The 26,622-nt window shown below is 44.9% G+C and overlaps 1 protein-coding gene across 2 annotated transcripts; it reads right to left on the bottom strand.

Annotated features, from left to right (window-relative positions):
- On the bottom strand, positions 1–25,318 carry SERPINC1 (serpin family C member 1). 2 transcript variants are annotated; one of them, XM_063133937.1, is made up of 8 exons: positions 25,196–25,269; positions 23,155–23,354; positions 17,990–18,347; positions 16,621–16,836; positions 14,154–14,291; positions 4,757–5,150; positions 2,072–2,136; positions 1–309 (listed from the first exon to the last, which is right to left on the bottom strand). In XM_063133937.1, the coding sequence occupies exons 3-8, from the start codon at positions 18,341–18,343 to the stop codon at positions 136–138; spliced, it is 1,341 nt and encodes a 446-aa protein (XP_062990007.1). In that variant the 5' UTR covers positions 18,344–18,347; positions 23,155–23,354; positions 25,196–25,269; the 3' UTR covers positions 1–135. The 2 variants fall into 2 exon arrangements, with proteins under 2 accessions (XP_062990007.1, XP_062990015.1); XM_063133945.1 differs by lacking the exon at positions 23,155–23,354 and having other exon boundaries at positions 25,196–25,318.
- Between the last annotated feature and the right edge of the window lie 1,304 nt (positions 25,319–26,622).

The following is a 26,622-nucleotide window of genomic DNA, read 5'->3' on the forward strand; positions in this document are numbered from 1 at the left end:
GAGGTTACATATGCGGCTGCATTTACTGAGCATGTCACAATATGCGCGCGAGGTGGGGGAAGTACCTTTTTATTCGCGAGACGCACTGTTGTCCAGAATGGATTTACAAATGGCCATCACAAAACAACCACAGCGTTAAGAGCAAGGATCAGCTACTTTGCCCATGAAGAGGATAGAGTTGATGCCCACTTCCCGTATGAGCACCAGGAAAGGTCTGTTGGCATTGAAGACTAGTTTGTTGAACTGGAATGAGCGTCCCATCATGATGACTGTCGTGGCAGCTGCTGCCTCGCTGCCTTCTTCATTCACCTGCCGATTGGAGAGAGAGAGGGGCGCACACTGAATTAGGGACACACACCAAGATGTGGATCCCAGGAGCCTGCACATCCCCTCCTATGTGAGGAAAGAGGAGGGCATGCCCCAAGAGGGAGCGAGCCAGCTATGGTTTTGAGTACCCATAGCAAAAACATTTTAAAAAACATTTGGTTAATGAATCTAACCCATTAATCAATGAAACACTGCAGCCTTAATGCTGATGTTCTCAAGTAAGGAAGATCATGGTCTCCAGTGCTCTCAATCTGGAAAATGACTTTCCTAAGCGGACGCATGCATGCGTTCTAGCAGGCATTGTCTAAAAACAATATTACCCATATGCAAGCTTGATTGACTAACAAACTCTTATGATCAGCTAGGATTGCTTTAATCGGGAAGAGCCCTAATGATAATGTGCTATGTGACTCCACTCTATTTTTTCTTTCTTTTGCTCTCCCTGTCCAAAATGAGTGGGTGTCCCTAACGGAGCCATCCTTTTGGGAAAAGGGAAGCTTGAGAACCCAGACCTCCCTGCTATCTTTCTCAGTTGTTTTATTCAGGCTGAATGTTGAGTCTATCAATGGAGAGGCACAAGACTGCAGCCACCCTTGGTGTCTCCAGGCCCACCTGATGGCTGCAGTGGAGAACACACAAGCTGGACTCTATAGTCCTGGGTCTTTTGTCCCAGTTCCCATAGGTCTTTATTCCACTGTGACCTGGACACAAATCCTGGGTGTAATCCCCCTACACAGAGGTTGTACAACACAGAGCATCTGCTGTGCTGAATAGGTCAACTGAGAAAGAAATGAGATATTTTAAGCAAAATGCCTGGAGTGGACAAGACCTGGTCCGAAGGGGGAGAATGCAGCTTCTCCAGTAGGAGGGTGGTTAACCCTCTGCAAGGCCAAAGGTCTGTAATGTTTTGTTGTATCAAAGCAGAGTCAAAAGGTGGGGCGGGGAGACAAGTTTGTAGTCTATGGATGGCTTGCCTAGATACAAACTTTGTTAAAGTCACATTTTCTCTTAGAGATGCACACCTCCAAAAAATGTAGTTGCCCAACTCCCATCCCATTCTGGATTTATTATTATTATTATTTATTTATATAGCACCATCAATGTACATGGTGCTGTACAGAGTAAAACAGTAAATAGCAAGACCCTGCCGCATAGGCTTACAATCTAATAAAATCATAATAAAACAATAAGGAGGGGAAGAGAATGCAAACAGGTACAGGGTAGGGTAAGCAGGCACAGGGTAGGGAAAAACTAACAGTAGAAAGTAACAGTAGATGGGGCTGCTTTCCTCTGAAGAGTTCTAGGGCAGGGCTACAGGGGAAGGAGGGGTAGACATAAGAACACAAGAAGAGCCAGGCTGGATCAGACCAAAGGCCTATCTAGTCCAGCATTCTGTTCCCATAGTGGCCAACCAGATGCCCAAGGGGAACCCACAAACATGGCTTAGGTGCAAGCGCACCCTCCCTCTCAGCAATTGCTGTACATAGGCACACCTGGTGTCCCATCAGCTCCTTGGAGGGATATAAATAAATAAAACCTTTGATGCAAAATGACTTCTTATTAAAACTGTGCCCTGCTCAATGTCCAGTCTCCACTTCAGGTCATATTCTGGAGAGCTCCAGGATTAAAGAGCTGTGCTACTGGCATTTTAAACTCACTGGTTATCTTTTCATGACCAAAGTTTAACACAAAAGAAAGAGATCGGGGTGGGGGGAGGCAGGAAAGGAAGCCAGGCCAGGCTTACCTCTAGGGAGGCTTTGTGGAAAGCTTCAGACACGTAAAGTTCCGGTCTGCCACCTGCAATTATACCTGAAAACGACAACAGATTGTAAATTGAGAGCACGCAAACTGCCTTTTGGGAGAAAGCAAAAGGCCACAGAAATTTGTGGTGTATCCATACAAATATTTAAACTTGATTCCTTAGTGAAAATGTTAACATTCAGTCAGGAAACAAAGTTCTCTAGAAGGTAAAATATTCTATCCTGGAAGCTTATATAAAGATGATGGAGGATTTACACTCACCAGAGATTATTTTAGGTCACGCCTCCAGCACTGCTTTTCCTAGCAGGGTGTGAGAAGCTGTGGGGAGGGTGCAAATGGTGAACACTGACTGGCAGCAACTGCAGCCACTGGTTCCCCCCCCCCCCCCGCTGCATCACAAGCTTTGCTGGCTGCCAGTTGCAGAGCCAGTTGTAACAGAAGAAATGCAGGTGGGCGGTGGCTAGGATGTCCTGCAGGATACAGTAGTCAGCTCCTGCTTCCCCAATTCAGAGTGGCAGGAGCTGGATCTTTGAAAGGCTGTTTGTATGCTGATAGTCTAGGCCACAGGTGGTCTTACTTGCAACTCTTGGCTGCTCTCTGTGTGCCCCATGGAGCCAACTTGCCTCCAGCAGCACCCAGCTGAGGTGGAGCAGAGAACCGATCAGTGTTTCCTCATTGCCAATAGAGATCAGGATCGGGATCACTGATGGGGGAAGAAGCTTTCATCTTGCCCCACCCCCACCCCTCACAGAGATCTCAGTTTCGTCACTGGCTTTGGCTTGAAGACTCTACGCTGACAGATCACGCAACTGTACACTGGACTAAAGGGCAAGGCCTTCATTGTATCTGCCAGATGCGCAGGTAGACTAGAGACATGATGGGCTGTTGAGATCAGTCCAGAAAAGAATTGTCTGAAATTGATTTTATGTTTTGGGGCTGTTTCTACATTGTGTTATGTATTTCATGAACTTCTTTGTAAGTTGCTTTGAGTCTTGTAAGCCACTTTGATGAAGGTAGAGATAAGCAAGAGGGGTGTTGAAGGTGCGATTAGGAGAATGCAGCTGCATATAATAAAGGAATGACAAGTGGAGCATGGAAGCCACAAGCAACTCCTCGAGAAGAAGCATGCTCATGCCAACATGTCTTCACAACCACTAGGCCTAGAAACTCATTTTTATGTTAAAGTATGAGAATCTCTGGAATACAGGTTGTTAACCTTCAGAGTCTCTGAGACTGAGTTGACGTCTAAAAAGCTTTTACCATTTCTTTTAAGCAGGTGCCAGTTTCTACACATCAAAGACACAAGGTTGAGGCTGGCTTACTGGAAGGGGCAAACAGGTATTCTATCCCCTCTCCAAGAACAGAAGTCCAGGGCCCACATGTGGGAAGTGGGAGAGAAAGGACAGTGTTCTAGAGTCTGTGCAGTTGAACTAAGATGTGTAACCTGAGAGACAGAAGCATTTGTGCTTCCCAGTGTGACATGCCCTCTCAGAAACTACCGTGCCCAGAATTCCTTGTGCATAGGCAGGAGGGAAGATCAAAACACCATAATAATCAGGGTCACTGATCCACAGCATTGAAGACCCTTAGACAAGGCGCGCACACACACACACACACACCGTGAGTCTACCCCTTCTCATTGCCACGGTAACCAGCTGCTCTTGCTCCTTATTCTCTGCCTCATAATTGCTTCTACGTGCTTGCTTGATAGGCAGAGAACCAATGAGCAAGCAGGCAGTGGCATCTACGTCTTCCCACCTCCACCACCCCAACCATTGTCTGGGTCAGAGAGAGAGGCAGGTGGAAAAGCAGGCTGCACTCCTGGGGGCTCTTGCCAGTGGGCCCCTGGGCAGCCATGCCTACCCTTGATGCCAGCCCTGGCAGTGGGAGTCAGTGCTGCTGCCAACCCAAATGTTACAAAAGGGTCAGCAAGTTTTACAGGATAAGGTATATGTGTGTGTGGTGGTGGGGATGTGAGCCACAGTGTAATTTCAAGAAATATCTCTATATATAAAATGCTTAGGTATGTTTCCGTACAGGCTTCAGCTGATACAGGTTGCTAAGCAACAGTAATGTGTAATTTCAGCTGATACAGGTTGCTAAGCCCCTCGCCCAACTCCTCCGGGATTTCCAAGGTAATTCTATCCCCTCCTTCTGCCTCTTCGCTCCCCCCTCCCCCGAAGGATGCAGCTCCATGATCTGGAGCATGAGCGAGGCACGTCCGGGGCCCTTGGTGGCCAGGTGGGAGGCCGCTTGCTTGCTGCAAGCTCAGGCCCCGGCCTAATCTCATGCGAGCTGGGCAGGTGGCCCAAGGCTGACAGGAACTCCTGGGAGAGGGGGACACCTGCTCCCCCTCCCCTCGACCTCGCTGCCCCCCAGGTCTGCCAGACGGCACTGTATCGGCAGCCTCCAAGCAGCCCGCACCCCCGCGATGATATTTAATTAATAAACTTTAAGATTATTATTAAAGTAATCCAACCCTATAATTTAAACAACGGTGTATGTTACGCCGTGTACAGCTAGTAGAAAACAGAATTTGAGAATTAAAACATAAACTGTTCTTTCATGACTTGAGATTGTATGTATGGGATAGGATCATGTCATGTGGGTGGTAGCCTCACCCCCTCCCTCAAATGTTTGGGCCTTGCAGGAGCCCTTCTGGACTAACCTGGCAGACTGGAATGTTCAGGATGGAAGAGATCCGTCAGCCCCATTCGTTGCAGCTTCTCCTTCAGGCTGAAGCTGTCCTCCATCTGGAAACGGGGCAGATGTACCGTGAGGGAGACCTCTTCCAGGGAGTTCAGCCAGCTTTCCAACTTCTCTGAGGTCAGCTGCTGTTCCACTTGCGCCAGGCTTGTGTCCGCAAAGGGCAGGATGAGCACCATAGTAATGTCGTCCCCTTTGTAGGGCAGCTCCAGCACCTGCACTTTGGAACTTGAGATGGAGGCGTAACGGAACATGGCTTCCTGGTACATTGTAGCCACCGAGCAGGGCTCAGATATGGCTCGGTAAAACAGCTCCATCTTTGTGTTTTCAACACGGAACTTTGATTTCCAGTGGCCCTGGATTAATGCATTAAAAAGACAGCAGAACAATCAGGCAGAATCTGTCAGATATCAGGACTGAACAGTGCAATTCACTTTGGCCCCAGTTCCTACCTCTACCACCCAAGCTCATGGCCTGTTAGATATGTATGAATCTAGAAAAATTACCCCGCATAATTCTGTATCGCTGCGATTAATATATTGCTTCTTTGTCCCAAAATGTTAGGTGTAACCTGATACCATTCCCTCAAACCACTTGGTAACATCACCACAATTTGGCTTCAGTTGACTTTCTTCCCATCACACCACACAAAATTAATCTCTGGCTTTGCTAATATAAAGACTATCATTTCCCCCCCTTTACTTCTACTCGCTATCTATCCAGACACCTGTTGATTTCTCCATGTTCAAGAGACAGATCTGAGTTACAGACAGACTTTGTCGTCAGAAATGGGTAGCAGCCACGGCTTCTTTGTTGCAGACTACTAGGCATCATCTGATACCTGAAACACCTACAGGGACTAATAAAATCTGCAATCTTTCTCTTGAGCCTGGGTCTAAACTGTAGATCTCATGGCCATAATATCTGACCTAACTTTGGGACTTTTCTGTTTCCTTCCCCATCCCTTGCTTTTTGTACCAAATAGCCTGATGAAGAGTTCTAAAAACTCAAAAACCTGGGCAATTTTTTTGTGGCATTTGGGTTGGTCCTAATAAAGGAACTGCCCAAATGAGGAGCTTCCACACAAAAGGCATCTAAAGATTTGTGTGGAAAGTCCATTCTAGTTATGGCCTTTATACTCTGTGTATGAAGTGGGGGATAACACAGGTTAAGAATTAATTAATTCACAAACAAGATTTGGACACACAAATTCATCTTCTCCCATCCATGCCTACTGAGAGGTACAATCACATCTTGTAAAGATGGGCTGAAAAGCAATCCCTCCCAACTGGCTCATCCCCTTTTCCTCTGCAGCCTACCCATGTTCTTGAAGTTGGTAGGGAGAGAGGAGGAAACATGAAAGAGGTGTCTAGAAGGAGTCACTCAGTACCAGGGCCAGGATCTCTTCTCGATCCTCCCAGAGTGCAGGACATGGAATAACGGGCTCAAGTTAAAGGAAGCCAGATTCCAGCTGGAGATCAGGGAAAACTTCCTGACTGTTAGAGCAGTACGACAATGGAATCAGTTACCTAGGGAGGTCATGGGCTCTCCCACACAAGAGGCCTTCAAGAGGCAGCTGGATAGGGATGCTTTAGGGTGGATTCCTGCATTGAGCAGGGGGTTGGACTCGATGGCCTTGTAGGCGCCTTCCAACTCTGCGATTCTATGAAGTATGGCATGTGGGAGTAAATATACTTTACTTGTCCCCACACAGGTCAGGGAGCAGGAAGGCATCCTGGGTTGCAAGCTTGAAGAAATCAAATCAAATCACTTTATTACAGTCCGAGACCAGCACAACATTAATCCAGCAACAGCAACCATACAAAGTAGTACAGATCCTTAGTTCCCATCTCCCAGAGATTTAACAGTCCTCCGAGGTTAATAGGTTATGACGTGTCCTCATAGCCAAGTGGCAGAATTTAGCAACCTTATAGGTAACTGAGGGGTTTCTATCGGCAAGGAGGAACTTGGTATAAAATTCTTCAGTGTTACCTGGAAAGTCCTGTGGTAGAGGATGGATTAAGCCTGACCGGGCCTCTGTGTAGAACGAGCAGTGTAAAAGCACATGAGAGGATGTCTCTATCTCACCTGAATCACATGGGCATAACCGTTGGGGGACTGGAATTCCTTGATATCTGCCTTCTGTGACCTTGGAAGAGAGAGCATTATAGCGAGCCCTAGTAAACGCCCACCTGTATTTATAATATGTAAGGGAGCTCAGATAGGCTGCAGGGCCACCGCCCTCAAGCTTGAAGAAAGGAAGAAGCTGAATTGTAGGTGACACTTGAGGAAAGTTTGTGCAAACATTTCCTTGTATCTACATGGGATGTCCAAATCCTGTAAGGTATGAGGAGATTGACAGCAGCAGCTGTTGGACCAGGCCCTCCTCGAGAACAGCGCAAGAGGAAAGAGTTTCCACAAGAAACTAGATGCGTGTAGCTTGAGAGAGACAAGGAAGTGTGCCTCCCTCTGGAACATAGGAAGCTACCTTATACAAAGTCAGACCATTGCTCCATCTAGCCCAGTATTGTCGACACTGACTGGCAGCAGCTCTCCAGGGTTTCAGGCAGGATTCTTTCCTCGCCCAACTTGGAGAAGATCGAGATCAAACCTGGGACATTCTGCATGCAAAGCAGGTTACTTCTCCCAGACTACAAACCCCATCCAGAACAGGCAATGAGCCTGTCTCACAGACATGGGAACCGCTCACCTACAGGGCTTCAAACTTGCCAGGATTCAATTTCAGTTTATTGACCTTCATTGAGCTCATTAGGCACTGATCGAGGACTTGCACAACCTCTCCTGATTCAAATATCACAGAGATAGAGCTGTGTGTCATCAGCATACTGATGGCACTTGGCTCCAAATACCCTAATGACTGCACCCAGCAGCTTCATATAGATACTAAATGACATTGGATACAGGATGTTGTCCTGTAGAACCCAAAAGCTCAACTGCTAAGGGCTGAGGAATGGTCACCCAACGTTACTCTCTGAAATTGGCCCTGCAGGTCGGACTGGAACCACTATAACACAGTGCCTCTAATGCCCATCCCACAGTCGATCCAGGAGTCGATGATGTCAAAAGCTGATGAGAGATCGAGAAGAATTAGCAGGTTTGCACTCCCCCGTCCCTCGCTTGATAAAGGTCATCCATCAGGACTATCAATCAGTCCCATAACCAGGACAAAACCCAGACCGGAATGGGTCTAGATTATCAATGTCCTCCAAGGGTCCCTGCAGCACGACCCTCTCCAATACCTTCCCTAAGAAACGAGTATTTGCAACTGGGAAGTAGCTGTCTAATACCCTTGGGTCCAGAGTGGGAATCTTTCAGGAGTGGTTAGTTGCACTACTGCCTCCTGAAGGACAGCAGGAATCACTCCTTCCTGTAGAAAAGCATTCACCCACCCTGTGATACTGTCACGAGTGGATTTTAGGTTGGATTTGTGAACAACCCAAATTGGGGGGAAATGTGTGTTTGCCTATGTGCTGCTTAGGCTCTGAAAATTCCCCCTTTCTTTAAAAACCCTCCTTTGCTATCAAAGAAGTTGCCAGCTCAGTTGTGTTTCCTCTCAGATGTAAATACTGGCCCCGCTGTGTATTCTAGATCTCATTTGAAATGTAACAAATGTGATGCAATGCAAAGAGATACATACCAAAATGACCTCGAAATGTAACGTGAATTGTAAATAAGCTGATTGTCTCTATGTTGCCAAAACATGCAAATGTCAATGGGCAATAGCAAGGGAGGCAGGATGAGAGAAGCAAGGGCGGCAATCCCATGGGCTCTGTTGTGAAGGCACGTCTATGGCCTCAAGATTCTGGGAAAGGCAGATGAAAGGAGGAAATGGGATATGCGCCAGGCACCCTGAATTCTCTGAAGTAACAGGACCGAGATGGTCCCACACTGGGGGGAGGGTGCCAGATGTTCTCAATAACAAAACTCAAAAGGCACCTAGCACGCTAAATCCAACCTTGGGAGTTGCCAGGGAGGCAGGAGACGCTGTCAAGGGACGCTGTCAATCTAACAGTCACAAAGCAATCCATTCCAGATCTAGACGTGATGCATTATCAACAAAGAGCACCCTAAGGCATCTCCCTTGTGGCCATAAGCTGCACCGAGGAACCAAGGGTATAAAAACCCTAAACTCTCTTTGCTCTGGGAGGGAGTGGCTTTTTCGTTTGTTTTTGTGTTTTGTTTGTTTTGATGATCCTAGGTGCGCCTGAGAAACAGAACCGCCATCCAAACTTTTCAGCACTGGCTTCTTCCTTGGCCAGGAGGAGAGTTATCTGAAACCCATAAATATGTTATGGGTGAATTTCATGGGTGGAATGAATCGCCCAGGACAAAGATAAGGTTTGGGCTGTCTTGCTCTGTCATACGGCACAATTCTAGACCAGGTTGTACATCCAGCTGAGGGGCGAGGGAAGTGTTTCCTTGGCGTGAATCCCCTCCTGCCGTTTGGCAGACGGGGATCCAATAGCACCATGTTCCAAGACTCAGACGGGCAGAGATTGTACAATCCAACAGAAACAACTGGGGAAACAGTGCCACAGTTGCAACCGGGAGGTTAGCAAACTCCTAAGGGGTTGCACTACCAACTGAGGGGGTGTGAAAGGGGCCCTTCTAGCACAACTCTCCTTTTGCCTCCTTTTGCCTATTGGAAGCTAAAGGAAATCCAGGAGGCTCAGCTACCACAACTCAGTTGGATTGGTACAGCTCAGGATTGCGCTACCGATCGAGAGAGGAGGGTGAAGGAGTTTCTCTGGCGTGACTCTCCTTTTGCCCACTGAAAGCAAGGGGAGACCCATAGGCCTCTGTTTCCTGATTGGCCAGCCTTGCACAATTCTAAAGCATTTCTGCCCTCAGAGGGCTCATGTAACTCTGTGAGTGTTTTGTAACTAAGTTTTCTGCCCAAAGAGGGTGTGAGACTCTCTGAAATACCTGCGCTTGCTTTTCTTGTATTGCTTTATTCACAAACTGGTTGTGTTTCCTGTCTCCTCCTCATAATCTCCAAGCTGCCCCATCCTGATCCAACTGAGCAGTTTAGGGGGTTACGTAAATCCCTTTTTCACAATACACCCTCAGCTAGCTTTTATTAGCCAGGAGGGGCAAGAACTGAGAAAGCATATGATCGGTTGCTTTGCTGCAAGAACCTTGTCCATGACATCAGGCCACAACAACAGAAACTAAGCCCACAAAATCAGGCAGATGGTGGCACCAGATACCTCATGGATGAGGGCCGTCTTATTGCAGCCTGACCTGATGTTAAATAGCAGCACCACAAGACAGGAGGGCTCAGTGGATGAGCTACTGGAAACGTGAGAGCTAGAGAAGGATGGTGGAAGGGGAAGAGCATATAAACATCTGTGACTCATCCTACCCTGAATTTTCTAAGCACATCCTTGTCACACTAAAACTTCTCACACACTCTCATACTCGCAACTCAAACATACACTCAAACATTCAACTCACATACTCCATTCATCCAATCAATCATCCACAGCCAACCCAACACAATCACAGACAACAACTTGTAGTATAATCAGCCACTGGTCACATATAGAACATCATGCTTGTCAACCCAACAGCAGCATAGAAAATAAGCTCTCTCCCAGCCATTCAGTTACTTTTGCTAGTTCATACGCATTCCGTCTCTAAACTGGAGTGCCTCAAACAGTTCTCCCCCTGTCTCTCACCGAGAGGGGAAATGCACTTCTAACCACCACAGGCTTCAACCCTGGGCAGAAGAAGCAGTTTTAGTACACAAAGCCCCTAACCCCAGCTCATTGCAACAATTCAGCCTAGTTTTCACTAGAGAATCATAGGATCGTAGAGTTGGAAGGGGCCTATGAGGCCATTGAGCCCAACCCCTGCTCAATGCAGGAATCCACCCTACAGCATACTTGACAGATGGTTGTCCAGCTGCCTCTTGAATGCCTCTAGTGCATGGATAGCTTGTGGCACCCACAGAAATTGCCATGGGGTGGAGCAGAAGTCTCCCAGCACCACCTTCTGAGATGGCACATTCCGGAAGACCTGGAATCACTTTGAAACCAGGTCTCCCAAGTCCAATCCACATCCAAAAGGATAATATGGCTGATGGTATCAAAACCACTGAGAGGTGTAGAAGAACCAACAGGGTTGCACTCCCCTCAACTATTCCCCAGCGTAACTCATCAACTAGGGCAATCAAAGCTGTGCATGGATAATTAAGGCAAGGTTCATCCTCTTCAGAGAGGGCCACAGTTAGCATAAACTGGTAAAAGGCACTCCTGGACACTGAAGCAACCTGGGCTTCCCCACTTGGCACAGAGTCCAGAAGGGCTCCCAGACCAAGCACTTGGTATTTTAGGGAGAGTGCAACCTCATCTAAGATCAGTTGTAGACCTCCATCCAAAGTAGTTGGTTTCCCAACCCACAGTACCTCCACTTGTCTGGATTAAGTTTCAGCATATTTACTCTCATCTTCCCCTCCTCCAGACACGAGTTCAACAGCCTCCCTGGGGTGTTTAGATAGAAATGAGAGATAGAGCTAAGAACCATCCACATACTGATGACACTGATGGTGTTTAGAATGTTGACCTGAGTGGGGGGAGACTGAATATCTTAGGAGGAGGATATATAAGGGAATGACTGAGGTGATAAGGGTGTGTGTGTTTTTTAAGTACTTTGGTTCAAGAGAGTATTAGAGGATCAGGGTAAAGAGGGTTGTCTTTTGAGTGTAGTGTACAGATAGTCGGTTGGTGTATATTAAACAATCCTGATAATAAAGAAAGTTCAAGAGTGAAGGTGTGAGAGAAAGGAAAGCGTGTATGAGAAGAGAGAAAGGATTGGATGAGAGGTTTTAACAAGGGTCTGAAAAGTTTTATCATGAAACAAAGTTTGTGAACATTGAAATAAATTTTTATTCAGTTTGTTTTACTACCACAAAAATCCCACTTGTCTCCTTGGCATTTATCATCTGCAGTTATATACATATAACACCCATTCTGACATCAATTCACCATCAGCACATATAATTCACAGCGCATTATTTTTATTCCTGAAATTATTCCTGTTTAACTCCTTTCTCCACATAGTTTGTAGAAAGGTGGTGTTTGTCCCTCACCTCAGGCTCATAAAGTGGTGGTGCTTTGCTTGAGCAGGGAGTGTCCGCGGACAGGCCTGTTGTAAAGAGCCTGTGTCGTGGCACAACTTCCCCCCGGAACCTTCATGTTAAAAAGCACAGGTGACAGAATGGAATCTTATAGCACCTAACAAGCTGATTGCCATGGGGCGGAGCAGAAAACTCCCAGCACCACCTTCTGAGATGGCACATTCAGGAAGCACTGGAACCACTTAGAAACTCTGCCTCCCAACCCAATCCACAAAAATGATCCAAAGATACCATGGCCAATGGTATCAAAACCACTGAGAGGTGTAGAAGAACCAACAGGGTTGCACTCCCCTCAGCTATTCCCCAGCGTAACTCATCAACTAGGGCAATCAAAGCTGCTTCCATCCCATAACAGATCTGATTGGAATGGATCTAAATTATCAGTATCATCCAACACTGCTTGGAGTTGTGAGGCCACCACACACTCCAGCCCCTTCATTGTCTAAGAATGGCAAATTTGACGCCAGTCAGGAGTTATCCAAAACCTTGGGATCTAGACTTGGTTTCTTCAACATGGACCTCACCATGGCTTCTTTCAAAACTGTAAGGACCTCACCGTCCAGCAAGGAGGCTACTCCCTCGGAGGTCCAGGTACCCAGCTCAGTTCTTTTAGATTTCACAAGACAAGAATCTAAAGAATCTAAATCAGCCTCAGTCGTTCAAGCAGCTTGTCCACATCCTGTGTAAATGCACAAGCTGAAAGGTATCCATAACATGACAAGATGGTATACTAGCTCTGTCCATCTCAGATCCTCAGATGGCATCCAAGTCAGCATGAACACGAGCAGCTTTATCTGCAAAATGGGACTAGCACCGTAATAATGAGGGACACTGAGACCCCCCCCTCAGGAGGAGTAGCAGTCAGAGCCACTGATAAGTTCCACAGGCCACAGAAGAAAGGTGAATAACTAAGGGTCAAAAAAGGCATTACTTTACATCTTCTTTTCTGTTATGTTTTCATTTTTACTGTGGGGTGGGCACAGGGCCCCCAATCCAGATCAGGCTCATAGCAGGGGAGGGGAGAGTTAAAGCTTCCCCTGCCCCACATGTTCTCAATTCGGAACAGTCCCCCTGCACTGACTGTAGAATAAAAATAGAAAAGTAATGACTGTTTGGGCCCTAAGTTAGGTCTGTGGTATCCAGAGTGCATAGACCTTACCAATTGATCTTAAGATCAAGAATAGTGTCTAAAAAGGCTATCTATAATCATGTAATTTAGATATATGTAGGCTGACCATATGAAAAGGAGGACAGGGCTCCTGTATCTTTAACAGTTGCATTGAAAAGAGAATTTCATAGAATCATAGAATCATAGAATAGCAGAGTTGGAAGGGGCCTACAAGGCCATCGAGTCCAACCCCCTGCTCAATGCAGGAATCCACCCTAAAGCATCCCTGACAGATGGTTGTCCAGCTGCCTCTTGAATGCCTCTAGTGTGGGAGAGCCCACAACCTCCCTAGGTAGCTGATTCCATTGTCGCACTGCTCTAACAGTCAGGAAGTTTTTCCTGATGTCCAGCCGGAATCTGGCTTTCTTTAACTTGAGCCCGTTATTCCGTGTCCTGCACTCTGGGAGGATCGATTTCAGCAGGTGTCATTTGTATATATGGGGAACCTGGTGAAATTCCCTCTTCATCACCACTGTTAAAGCTGCAGGTGCCTTGCCCTCTTTTAAATTTGGCCACTCTAGTACAGCTCCTGCACCTTTAACTGTTGTGATGAAGAGGGAATTTCACCATGTTCTCCAAATGTAGAAATGACACCTGCTGAAATTCCGTTTTCTATGCAACTGTTAAAGATACAGGAGCCCCGTCCTCCTCTTCATATGGTCACCCTAGATATATGCCATACTGAAGGATCTAGCTATAAAAACAAGTCAGGCAGCCAGAAACATAGATAGCTTAACAAAAAAAAAACCCAAAGAAGGAACAAAACCTCCAATTTTTCAAAATGGACAAGGCCTTTTATTGGGACAGTGGGGAGAGAGTCTATTTCAATTTTTTACCAGGCTCAGAGAAATTATGCTTAGTCACAAGCTGAAGCACGGGTGGCTTAGACATCATCCACCTTGCATATTTCCTCATGCCTCCACATGTGAGTGACTGAAGGGCAGTCCTCAACCCTAAGGAATAGGGACTACAGAATGTACACAGGGGCATAGAGTGAACAGGGGAAGATGGAGACCAGCTTATCCATACCTTGAAGAAAATGGTGTTGACCAGAACCAAAACAGTGCTGTCATCAATGCCGCCTTCTGGGATCACATTCGTGATGCGCTTCTCTGTTTTATTTGCCACCCAATCATTAATGGCTGCCCTTGATAATTCTGGCTTCTCCTAAAAAGCAGGCAACACATAGAAAAAGATATTTTTCTCAAACCTCAGTGAGAATAACAATAACAAAAGCAGAGGAAAATGTGACGTCACCAAATGCTATAGCAGAATCTGAAATTTCCCTGACAACTGATTTATGTATTCTCATTTGGTTAAGGAGGCAAATCCTACACACTTAATGCTGTTGAAATTCCTCAGCAACAGGCCTACACTATCATCTCTCAATCCTTGGGCTCTAAAGTGGGAATGGAATTTTTCTTTATAAAGACAAAACCATCTGCCTATTTAGAAAAAGAACTGGCTGGCCATGTGTCTAAGAATTGTGTGAATTGATCACAGTTGACAACCAGGCAGAATTTTAAAGGCCCGTAAAATCTAGCCCCTCGGTCAGCTGGAGGAACGAGAGGATTAAAAAGCCAGGAAAAAACTAGGAGGGCCATTTTTTGCTATGTCATAAATAGCACTTGCATGCATACTAAGGCATTATGTGGGGAGTGACTGCATGTATAAGGGTGCTGAACACGCATGGCACTGTGAACGTGAATATGCACAATATAACGCAACGTGACGATCCACCCCATTCATATAATGTAGGGTAGCCACTTACGCATCACCAAAAAGGAGGACAAAAGAGAACATCAATTTACATTAGATATTTATAAATGCAAATTTAGAGATAACTATAACTTAAGTAGAAATACATAAATCTCTCCATAGTGAGGAAGACTGAGCAAATCGGCTGTGTGCCTGCTCAGTCTGCTGACCGGGCGCTAACTGTTGATGGGCAACCTCAAGACACCCAATCTCTCCCCTGACGGTTTTATGACTTAAACCGGAGTTGGTACGTGCAGCTCATCACATGGAGAACACCTTCAAATAGAAGACTGTCTATGACAGCTTTTCAGATAGAGGACTGTCTGCTGTAAAATAATGTGTCACTGTCAAGTTCGCTGGCATCGTTTTTCAGGAGGACTTTTTTTGAGATTGAATGTATCTTGGGCCCTTGGCTTGCTCACCTCATAGAACTACCAGCCAGAACACAGCAAAGCCCAAGTCCCTGCTCCCCAGTCTAGGAACTAGTCCAGTCTTGTCCCACACAGTTTCTCAGCCAGCAGCTCAATGGTTGGGACTTTTCCCACACCCAAGCTGGGTGGACAGATTGAAGGAGGGGGGTGCAGGAATCTACAGGGCAGCTAGACAGTCTCCTTACAGGCAAGGGAAGGCTCCTTTCAGAAAGAAAAGGCACCGAGTGCTTTCAGACAGGGGGAAATTGTGTTTCCTTACCATCTCTCTGCTTCCTGCTTCTCTTCCGCATTTACAAAAACTAAAATTACGCAAGGAAGCGACCAGCGACCATGTGGCCTGTAATTTAAAGCCTCCCAGCTCATATAGTTGAATGGGAAGAGTGCCCTCTAATGCATGTTTTATAGTGCAACTTTCAGAAGAATCGGGTTTTCCTAGGTTTCTAGGAAAACCTAGAACAGATTAACTGGGAAAAGGAGCGAGAGGCTCACAATGTCATCAAAATGACCCACAAACTTCCATGAGTGGCCAGTCACAAGCATGATATAAATCGCTTGTTTAAAAAAGCCTATGTAAATCATAGAATCATAGAATAGCAGAGTTTGAAGGGGCCTACAAGGCCATCGAGTCCAACCCCCTGCTCAATGCAGGAATCCACCTGAAAGCATCCCTGACAGATGGTTTCCAGCTGCCTCTTGACTGCCTCTAGAGTGGGAGAACCCACAACCTCCCTAGGTAACTGGTTCCATTGTCATGCTGCTCTAACAGTCAGGAAATTTTTCCTGATGTCCAGCTGGAATCTGGCTTCCTTTAACTTGAGCCCGTTATTCCATGTCCTGTACTCTGGGAGGATCGAGAAGAGATCCTGGCCCTCCTTTTAAGTATTTGAAGAGTGCTATCATGTCTCAACATTTTTATAAAAAAGATGGAACTAGTCCACTGTTGCATCCAAATCCAGAAGCATATAAAAATATTTTTAAAATAGGATGATTATCATAATCATAATGTAATTTAAGGCACTGGACAAGGGTTTACTCAAATAAGACTACAAGGACAGCCCAGCAGAAGAATGGGAGCAGGGGCAAAGAAGAAGAGGAAATCCGGACTGAATTCGCAGACAAGCCCATGTGCCACTTGAGGAGTAAAGATGTATGTGGGGGAAACTGAGCTCAGCCATAGCAGAAAACACCACCAACTACTTTTTCTACATCAGCATGCACCCTACAATAATGAATGCCTTACAACAAAAGAAACTTCTAAATATATTCTCAGCTCTTAGCACCAGCATTCCTATACGTTTAAGACTCACTTTGAAGTTCAAAGGCAAGAGTTTAGCTCCATAAACCACCTCACTAATATTCTGGTAGGTTTCATTGAAGATTAGGGACTTCTCGCCAAAGAGGCGGTTGGCTGACACCAGCTCTGAGGATTTGTTGAGTTTCTTGTAAAGTCGGCAGTTCAGTTTAGCAAAGAAGAAATGGATTTGATCCGACGTCTTTGTAGAAATGGTATCAAACTGAAAAACCTGGAAAAACAGAGTAATGAGAAAGGAAACTGGAGGACAAACAGAAAAGGTGGATGGGTCTCAAGAACTCAAATAGTTTGTATAGCCTTGGTTACCGTTGCTATGCAGTAGACCCAGGTCATGGAGTCATACTGGAGCAGGAAAGGATATGGTTCTAGATTACAATGGCACATCCCAACATTTTTTCTATGCATGTGCTTTGGGGGAGGGGGAGAAAAGTAACTATGTGTTGAATAGATTTTAGCGAATAACGGTCTCCACAATTGACTATAAATGCATTATGCCTCTGGAAAGCAGTCTAAGAATGTGACAGTGCTGGTAGGTGTTATCAGAAGAGTCAGGGAGGGCACGATTCACTGGGAAGTTCTTTTGTACAGGCCCCATTGAAACAAATAGGAGCTGAGCAAGACCACTGAACAGCCCATGTTGCAGAGATATAGAGGCCCCCAGAATGAGATATGCCAAGTTTTCTGATATGGTCCTTATAAATAACTATGGTCCATAGCCATACAGACAAGAAACGTCCTTTACTTTTTTTTGGCAATTGAAAGCTCATAAATGAGATCTTTAGAACTTTAACATGCATATACAGACCAAGGCCACAGCTAGACCTAAGGTTTATCCTGGGATCCTCCAGGGTTCGCCCCTGCCTGAGCACTGGATCCCCTGTGTGTCCCCTAGATGAACAGGTCTGACCCCTGGACGATCCAGGGATAAACCTTAGGTCTAGCTATGGCCCAAGAGAGGCAGGGAGCAGAGGAAGAATCTTACCTGGGGTGTACATCAGGTTCTTTAGTAGGACCAATTTAAATAAGACATATATCTACTGACGGGCCGAGGCAAAGGCGTAAAATATAAGTCAGCATTCTTTGCAGTTGCTGCACAAAAGATGAGGAATACATTTCTACTTTCAAATGTATGCTCTAGCGAGGAGATAATTTATTGTGAAAAAGTGTTGTGATCAGTACTGAGATAACAGTATAAGATGCTGTTCTGTGATATTTTTACTTAGCAATGACCTAAGTTTTAAAAATAAATAAACTGAACCAAGCTAATGAAGGTGAACAAGCCCTGCTTACAGTAGCAACAGGTGAGCCTGGCTCACCCTTAAGCAACAAGGTGGCCCAAACACACTACCCGAGCCCCACATTACCGCCATTAGCTGCTCGAGGGTGTTGCCGCAGGCCCCCAGCTTGGCCATGGCAAAGGCTGTGGAGATGCTGAGTGGTGACATGAAGATGTTCTCATTGGCATTCTTGGAGCTGGCCAGGTCCTTGTAGAAGGCAGTAGCAAAGCGGGAATTGGCCTTGGACAACTCCCAGACACGGGGGTTTATATAGGGAGGGGCATTCTGAGGCACAGAGCTGGCACCCTCCGGGCTGCGGTAAATGCACATTGGATTTACAGGGATATCCTTTGGCTTGGCAGTGCATACATCTTTTACTAAGCGGTGCTGTGGAGCTACAGCAGACCACAAACAGATGAGGAGGAGTAATTGGAGCTGCATCTTCCTGTAAGCGAGAGAGGGGTGGGGTACGAAATAAGAAGAGATGTATATTTCACAAAGAAAAAGGAACACATACACCATTCCCCAGCCAAAAACAAATTAAACACAGAGAATTCCTGGTTAGCAATGAGTTTTCCTCAAGGGCTGTTTTGAGGCACAAGTGAAGAGGGGTGAAGCAGGTGCCAGTTTCTCCACACCTCTTTTGCCTCAAGGCTGGCAATTGGGGGCCCAGCAAACAGCTTTGGCCCAAGGGCCCCTTGTCCCCTAAGTCAGCCAAACACTTGTTTGACCAATTTGCCCCTGCAAGAGAGAGCAAGGAAACTATATGGACCAGCCATCCTAAGGGGAAGTAGTAGTAGTACATTGACCAAGGTTTCCTGTTATTCCTTCTGCTTTTGCTACTAGCCCCACATGTACTTCTAATCTGGAACCCAATAGTTAAATTTCCCCGCCATATAGGGTTTTTATTTTATTTTTAATGGCAAGTCTACATGGTTACAAGAGGAAATTCCTGGATCAGATGTAGTAAGGTGGTAATGGTTACTAGGTATGGTTAACTCTAGGAATGTGGATGCCTTATTCAGTGCCTGGTAACATGTCAGTCTATTCATGTGTCTTCCTTCCTTCACATCCCATCTTTTGCAGACATGACAGTTCCATCTTTTCTATTCTGCCAAGATCCATAGCACTGCCACATTACACTACTTTTTTCTACTTTGTACTTAACCTGAAGTGGCTTCCCTACCACTTCAGCCTAAGCTGGCTTACTTAACCAGGGAGGAGAGGGTGCAGGAATATGATGGTTCTCCATTACATGCCTGGTGCGGGGGGTACGGGGGGCACACGACCCTATCCTGACATATTCAGCTGTCTCTCTGATCCTCATTTTTCCGATCTGGAATTTGTTCCAACCCATTTCCCCATCAATTTGGTTGTTGTCTTAAATGTCAACTCAAAGATTTCATAGAATCATAGAATAGCAGAGTTGGAAGGGGCCTACAAGGCCATCGAGTCCAACCCCCTGCTCAATGCAGGAATCCACCCTAAAGCATCACTGATAGGTGATAGTCCAGCTGCCTCTTGAAGGCCTCTAGTGTGGGAGAGCCCACAACCTCTCTAGGTAACTGATTCCATTGTCGTACTGCTCTAACAGTCAGAAAGTTTTTCCTGATGTTCACCCGGAATCTGGCTTCGTTTAACTTGAGCCCGTTATTCCGTGTCCTGCACTCTGGGAGGATGGAGAGGAGATCCTGGCCCTCCTCTGTGTGACGACCTTTCAAGTATTTGAAGAGTGCTCTCATGTCTCCCCTCCATCTTCTCTTCTCCAGGCTAAACATGCCCAGTTCTTTCAGTCTCTCTTCATAGGGCTTTGTTTCCAGACCCCTGATCATCCTGGTTGCCCTCCTCTGAACACGCTCCAGCTTGTCTGCGTTGCAAGTATTTTCATTCACCTATCTCCCCATATATATATATATATATATATATATATATATATCGGAATATCATTTTTAATCAGAGAACTGCACTGCAAATTTTGGAGCAGTGTGAATACTAAAGGATAACTGTTTCAGTTCGTATATTGGCTCAGGAAGCATAAATTAGGTAGGTTCACATTAAAATATGAAGCAAGCAAATCCCCCCACCCCATCCCTAGTATGGGCTATAGGGATTCAAGATGACGGAACGCTTCTCCATAAAAATTCCTCCACGTAAAAGCTGGGCTAGAACATTTCCTGCCCACATGCTATTTTTCTGTATGGAGGGATTTTTAAAAAATGGAGGCACTTTCAGCTCTGTGGGCTCCCACATACATTCTTAAAGTGCTACGCTATGGAAACAGGAGATATTTTTTTATCTCAATGAGAAGTAGATTTGATTGCTGGCTAGTAAACGAAACCTCTCTCACTGGAATCAGATATGGAACCCAAATATCTCTGTCATTTAGTATGGCGACCATGTCTATTTGGTCAGGTCAAACACCTCCTCATGTTTATGGCTATGGGCTTCCCGCCAATATAGAATAAAGGGCCTTATGAATGCTGACATATTTTATGGATGGACCCTTAATACTACTGTACAGAGCTTGCGTGGCCATGCTACCAAGGACGGAATCAAGTTCACAGTTCAAATCTTACCTCAACCATAAGCTCACTAGGATGGCCTTTGGGAAACCCTTCTTTCTCAGCTTTAGTGCCCCGTCCACAACAGGGTGATCATTATACTACTATATCTCCCACCAGCTGGAGAAGCAAGGTTGGTGGGTACTCAAGACAGGGCTTTTTCAGTATAAGTAATGCGACTGAGGAATTCCCTCCTGAGGGAGGAAAGATTGGCTCTTTCCTTATTTTTTTTAAGAAGGGCAGTAAAGTTTCTTCCATATCATTGGACGTTTAACTAGAGAACCAGTGTGGAATAGTGGCTAAAGTGTAGGACTGGGAGTCAGGATATCCAGGTTCTAGTCTCCATTCGGTCATGGAAGCTTACTGGGTGACTTTGGGCGAGTCACAGACTCTCAGCCCAACCTACTTCACAGGGTGGTTGTTGTTGTGAGGATAAAATGGAGAGGAGGAGGAGGAGGATTATGTATGCCACCTTGGGTTCCTTGGAGGAAAAAAGGTTGGATATAAATGTAATAAACAAACAAACTAGGGCTGTGCACGGACCATCCCAACCCACTTCAGAGGCCGATTCAGAGATGTCCGAACTGGCCCCAATCCACCTCAGCCTGCTTCGGACTCCGTCCACCTTGCTTCAGATCCAACTCTGCCACTCTCAGCCAACCAAAGGTCTCTTGCTCCTTAAACAATTCCACCCATTCTCTCTACTATCCCTCTCTGAACATGCCTATGAGGTCACCTCTCTCTTGTCCTTCAAGTCACATCTTTTATGTGTTGCCTTTAGCTGATTTTTTAAATACTCCTTCATAACTGTAACCAAACTTTAACAACATACTGACACATTCTTCCCCTTCCACCTTTGTCCTTCTCTCTCCTGCATGTGATTTAACTCCATTGTTTATTTTAGACTGTAAGTTCCACAGTGGGCAGAATCCGAACTATTTTTGCCTATGTAACTCTGTAAGGCACCATGTCAACTGTTTGCACTGGAGCAAATAACGAATTAGTTCAAGTTTGGCAGGCAGAGCCAGGTCCATCATAAAAGCAGAGTAGGCAGCTACAAGTTCATTAGCTGCATGCCTTGTTAGAAGTAGCATGCAATTCACCATTCTTGTGTTGCTTCCAGCATGGCTGTGCATCAGAATTACTGTGATATTAAGATGGCTCATAGTCATTCTTCCCAGGGGAGTCTAGTATGGCCAAAACAAAATACCCCCCTTGAGGTATGGTCGCACTGTGATGATAGAAACTATGCTTGCTGAACATCCCTCTCTTACATGGTGCTATATAAATAAATAATAATAAATAATAATATTGCATTTAAAGTCCATATTGCGCAAAATGGGCCGGAACAGCAACTTCCAAGTGAGGTAAGTCAACCAAACTCACCAGACACATATTAGTAGGTGGGACAGATAAAATAAGCTCCAAATATTGCACCAAAACCACGTTCTGATACCTGTTCTGGGCCATAGTCCGTATTGTGCAAAATGGGCCAGAACAGCAACTTCCAAGTGAGGTAAGTCAACCAAACTCAACAGACACACAATACTAGGTGAGCCTGATATAATAAGCACCAGAAGCTCAACCCAAACCACATTCTGATACCCATTCCGAGTGATTGTCCATATTGTGCAAAATGGGCTGGAACTGTAGCTTCCTAGTGGGGTAAGTCAACCAAACTTACCAGACACGAAGTACTAGCTGAGACTGATATAATAACCTCCAAAACCATGTTCTAACACCCATTCTGGGCCATAGTCTGTATTCCGCAAATTGCCCAGAATGGCTACTTCCAGGTGAACCAAATCAGCTCCCAACTCTTTTGGGAAATAGCCCCATCTGGCCAGATCTTCAGAGACAGTTTCTAACAGAGTTTGTTGCTTGTTTGCTACTCCTTCTACTCATAGCCATGGAGCGCCAATTTCCAAAATAGTGAAATCAACCCAATTCATACATTGAAACTGACTGAAAATTATGATTTTAAATACAGTCATTCTGTGCAATTTGCAATTTAGAATGTCAGAATGCCTGTTTCCTATGCATCCTTGTCAAGAAATTGACATACTATATTGAATCAAACGAAAATAAATAGCCTGAAGTGTTCCAGTTTAAAACCTTCCATACAATTTAACTTTCTACTATCTGACTTACACTCACAGGGGAAGATTAAGCTGACATGCTGCTATTGCTTTCAGATGGACAAATATAACTTTGGCTGGTTTAATAATAGACAACTTTAAATTAAAGATGGCTGCAGTTTGCTCTTCCATCCACTAGGGGTATTAAAAGGTTTGCTGGTTTCGAAAGAGACAGGATATCCCCTTCTTGTTTCAGAACAAAGAGGTAACATTACCTGTGAGCTGAAATTACACTTTAGAAGTGATTCAGTGGGAACAAGTATTGTCTTCTTCATTGCCCACAGCAGGAATAGTGGCTTTCTATACCATGAGTATAGTGTATATGAGTAGGCTTGAGCAATATTTGGAGCTTTTTATATCTGTCCCACCTAGTAATGTGCGTCGGGTGAGTTTGGTTGACTTACCCCACTTGGAAGCTGCCATTCCAGCCCATTTTGCCCAATACGGACTTTGGCCTGGAACGGGTATCGGAACGTGATTTCGGTGCAATATTTGGAGCTTATTATATCTGTCCCACCTAGTAATATGTGTTTGGTGAGTTTGGTTGACTTACCTCACTTGGAAGTTGCTGTTCCAGACCTTTTTACGCAATATGGACTATGCGTGGAGTGGGTATCGGAATGCAGTTTCTTTGGACATTTTGTGGCTTATTGCATTCCTGCCATGGAGTTATGGTGAGTTTGGTTGATATCACTCATTCAGAAGTGGCTGTTCTGACCATCCCATCCTGTTCCGGATGTTGCTTTGGGAGTTCTGAAGTTAATAGTGATATAACATTGCAACAGTTTTAGTCCTGAAATATTGTTCCCAAGTGTTGTTAATACATGCCACTGTTTTTTGGTATGGTTTTTTTTTTTTTAATATAAAGGGGTCGTGGTCCATTCTGGCTTTTACACCATCTGGAGAAATTCTACATATGCGGACTTGTTGATGACAACAGGCAAGATCCTAGGAATCCTACTCAGAGGATACAATCCTATTCAGGAGATACAAAATCCCTATTTAGGCATCATAGCTGAATAGTGTGCAAGCACTAGGCAAGGCCCCCATGCTCTTGCGCCCCGCATGTTGAATAAGGGGATCTGCAGCAGTTGAATCCTTGACATGATCAGGAACCCTAATAACGCAGCATTCCCTGTTGTGTAGAGGCTTCTACATTCAAGCGAACATGAGCAGAATCCCTGGGCAGACCTCCCCACTCAACATGGGGAGATCAGGGATACTGGGGGTGAGCTACAGCAGAGCTTTCCAAACTGTGTGTCACGACACGTTAGTGTGTCGGCTGCAGTGTGTAGGTGTGTCACATGAACGTAACGAGAAACCTCTGAGTCTATGTGAAATAAGAAATACCAACTTGCATGCATTTTTACGCAGCAAAGGTGCCGATTTGTATGGTGCACTAGTATATTCCCCTTCCGTCGTAGCTGTGTATGCACACCACAGTCGAGGGATCATACAGGTACTGCGCATGCGCAGTATGCATAATCGGGCTGAAACACCTGAAGTGACGCATTCAAGAAATTCCATGGGTCCAATTTTTTGATAGAACACCGTCTCAACCGCGCTCAATCGCAGCTCAACAAAATTGGTTCAGTGTGAAAAGTCTTGGAAATGTATATTATTATCTTGCAAATCATATCTTTTTAAGAATATAAATGAAAGGTTTTCATGAGATATGTTGTGTCCCCATACATTGCATTATTACAATTAATGTATGTGTCTGTATCTCTTATAAGGGGTTAGTTTAACCTTCGGTTTGCTAGCAAAACTGAATTACTGTGTTGCAAAATGATGCATGTCTAAAAAGTGTGTCAATAATATGAAAAGTTTGGAACGCTTTCGGCTACAGTGACATTGAAAGCAGACACATAAGAACATTCAGGAACATTGCTTAGCCAAGCAGATACTTCAGAAGCTCACAAGCGATAGCCCTCTGCTGTGTTTTTCCCCGAGCAACTGGTATTCATGCTGCCTCTCTCCCCATGGAGGTAGTATATTCCATTATGACTAACAGATATTAGTCATGACCTTATCCTCATAAATTTGTCTAACCCACTTTTAAAGCCATTTAAGTTGGCAGCCATGAAAAAGTACTTTATTTTGTCTGTCCTGATCCCCCATTATTGAGCTTCATTGGATGACCCCAGGTTCCAATATTAGGAGAAAATCTTATCCTTTACTTTCTCCACAGCAAACATAGTTTTATCAGCCCTGATCATGTCCGCTCTCCCCACTGCCAAGGCAGCCCAAGAACGTTTGGTGGAGGAAATTCAAATGGCTCCCACACTGTAATAAAGGTATAAACTAGGTAATTGATCATTTGTTGCCATTTAATGGTACCCCCAAAATCTACCACCTGAGGTAGGTCATCTCATCTGGCCTGGCACTGAATTGAAGAAACAGCTAAGAACAGAGAACTCCAATTGGAAACTTTTTATGATATACATCAGGAAATAATGCTGAATCATTCTTTTCCTTTATACAAGTTATAATTTCTCTTTTTCTGGTGTAGGTAGTCATGCATTTTTTTTGTTTTCTATGTTTTATAAAAAATAATGTTTTAAAAGGTTAAATATGGAATCAGGATTTCTTACCTCTTTCTTGTGCCTTTCTCTCCAGTAAAATGCAGTGAAAAAGACGCTGTCTTCCTTGCTTTAGACAAAGACCATCCCAAATAGCAAGCGTTTTCTTGGCTGAGTTTTCTGCTCTCAGCCTGAGCCAAACCAAGGAGAGGGGAGGTAAAAGTGGGTGGGAAGGCCACGGAAGGTCAAAGGCTAATGGCCAGTTAAAGCAAGTTAAACAAATAGTGGAGCGAAGCAATGTTTGATCTGAGAGCAGTTTTAATGTTCAACTTGATGAGGGAATGTTTGAATACATGCTACACATACCAAACTGCAGGCAGCCACTGCCACTGGAGAAGTAGTGGGAGAAAGTCATTTCAGTAGCAAGCCCTCTTTTTCATATGTATCCTGCATAATATTTCATAGCCAATGGCCAGGGCTTCTTAATGGCTGCTCCTGTTGGCCAGGGTCTTCAGGATAAAGAGAAGGGGGGCACCCGACAGGACTGATTTTAAGGGAACTGGGATAAGAACCATTTCCCTTCCAGAAACTCTCTGTTAAAAATGCATCCTGCTCCAGTCAGAACCTACAGATATAACAAAACAGCTGGGATTGTCCATGACAGGGACAGGAAGGGTAGGAGAGACTTACTGGGCCTGCAACATTTTCACATTTAATAGGCATTCCATCTCCCAGGGAACCGTAAGAGCTGTAGTTCTGGGGTTATGTGCTAGGAATCTCCAACAGAGACTGTTCAGTGCTTCACAAAACAATACCCCCAAGGACTCTTTTGGAAGCAATGCTGAATATATTAAGCCTATGCGGCAGGGTCTTGCTATTTACTGTGTTATCTGTACAGCACCATGTACATTGATGGTGCTATATAAATAAATAAATAAATAATAATAATAATAATAATAATAATAATAATAATAATAATAATAATAATAGTTTCCTAGTGGTTTTTGAAGGAGTGTGGCAAATATAGGGTTGTCAAAGAGGCTAACAAGACCCTGGCCTAGAACCTGTGATTCTCATAGTACAGCTCAGGTGTAGTCTTCTAATTCCCCCCCCTAAAATTTTACCAGTTAAAGAGGCCTTTTTTAGTGGTAAGGCCACGGACCTGTGATTTTCATAATATAGTGCTGCTTTTTTTTCTTTTTTCTTTTACTATGTTGCTGGCACTGGTTATTTTCTTTTTCTTCATTTTCAGTTCAAAAGCAGAACATGTATTTTTTTCTAAATTGGTAGCACTGTCTATGGTACACAACATGGATAATTTTAAATTGGTAGCATTTTGACCCTGTGAGTACATGGTTTCAGTGGGCACAGTTCAGCTAACCTACATGTATTGTTTTTGTTAGTCACAGTTTGTCAGCTGTGTGCGTGAAAGGGTGGCATTGGGTGGAGTTAACTGTAGAAGGGCTGCAATATTTGCTTCCATACAGTGCATTATATAC

The sequence above is a fragment of the Elgaria multicarinata genome, chromosome 1, assembly GCF_023053635.1.
Source record: "Elgaria multicarinata webbii isolate HBS135686 ecotype San Diego chromosome 1, rElgMul1.1.pri, whole genome shotgun sequence".
NCBI classification, from domain to species: domain Eukaryota; kingdom Metazoa; phylum Chordata; class Lepidosauria; order Squamata; family Anguidae; genus Elgaria; species Elgaria multicarinata.

What these genes read in the sequence shown, in the direction of transcription:
- SERPINC1 (XM_063133945.1), bottom strand. Translation starts at nt 18,343, where the DNA reads ATGCAGCTCCAATTACTCCTCCTCATCTGTTTGTGGTCTGCTGTAGCT. An exon ending in CCCTCGAGCAGCTAATGGCG is followed by an intron (nt 16,837 to 17,989) that starts GTAATGTGGGGC and finishes CTGTTTTTCCAG; the next exon opens with GTTTTTCAGTTTGATACCAT. An exon ending in TCCACAAAGCCTCCCTAGAG is followed by an intron (nt 310 to 2,071) that starts GTAAGCCTGGCC and finishes TCCAATCGGCAG; the next exon opens with GTGAATGAAGAAGGCAGCGA.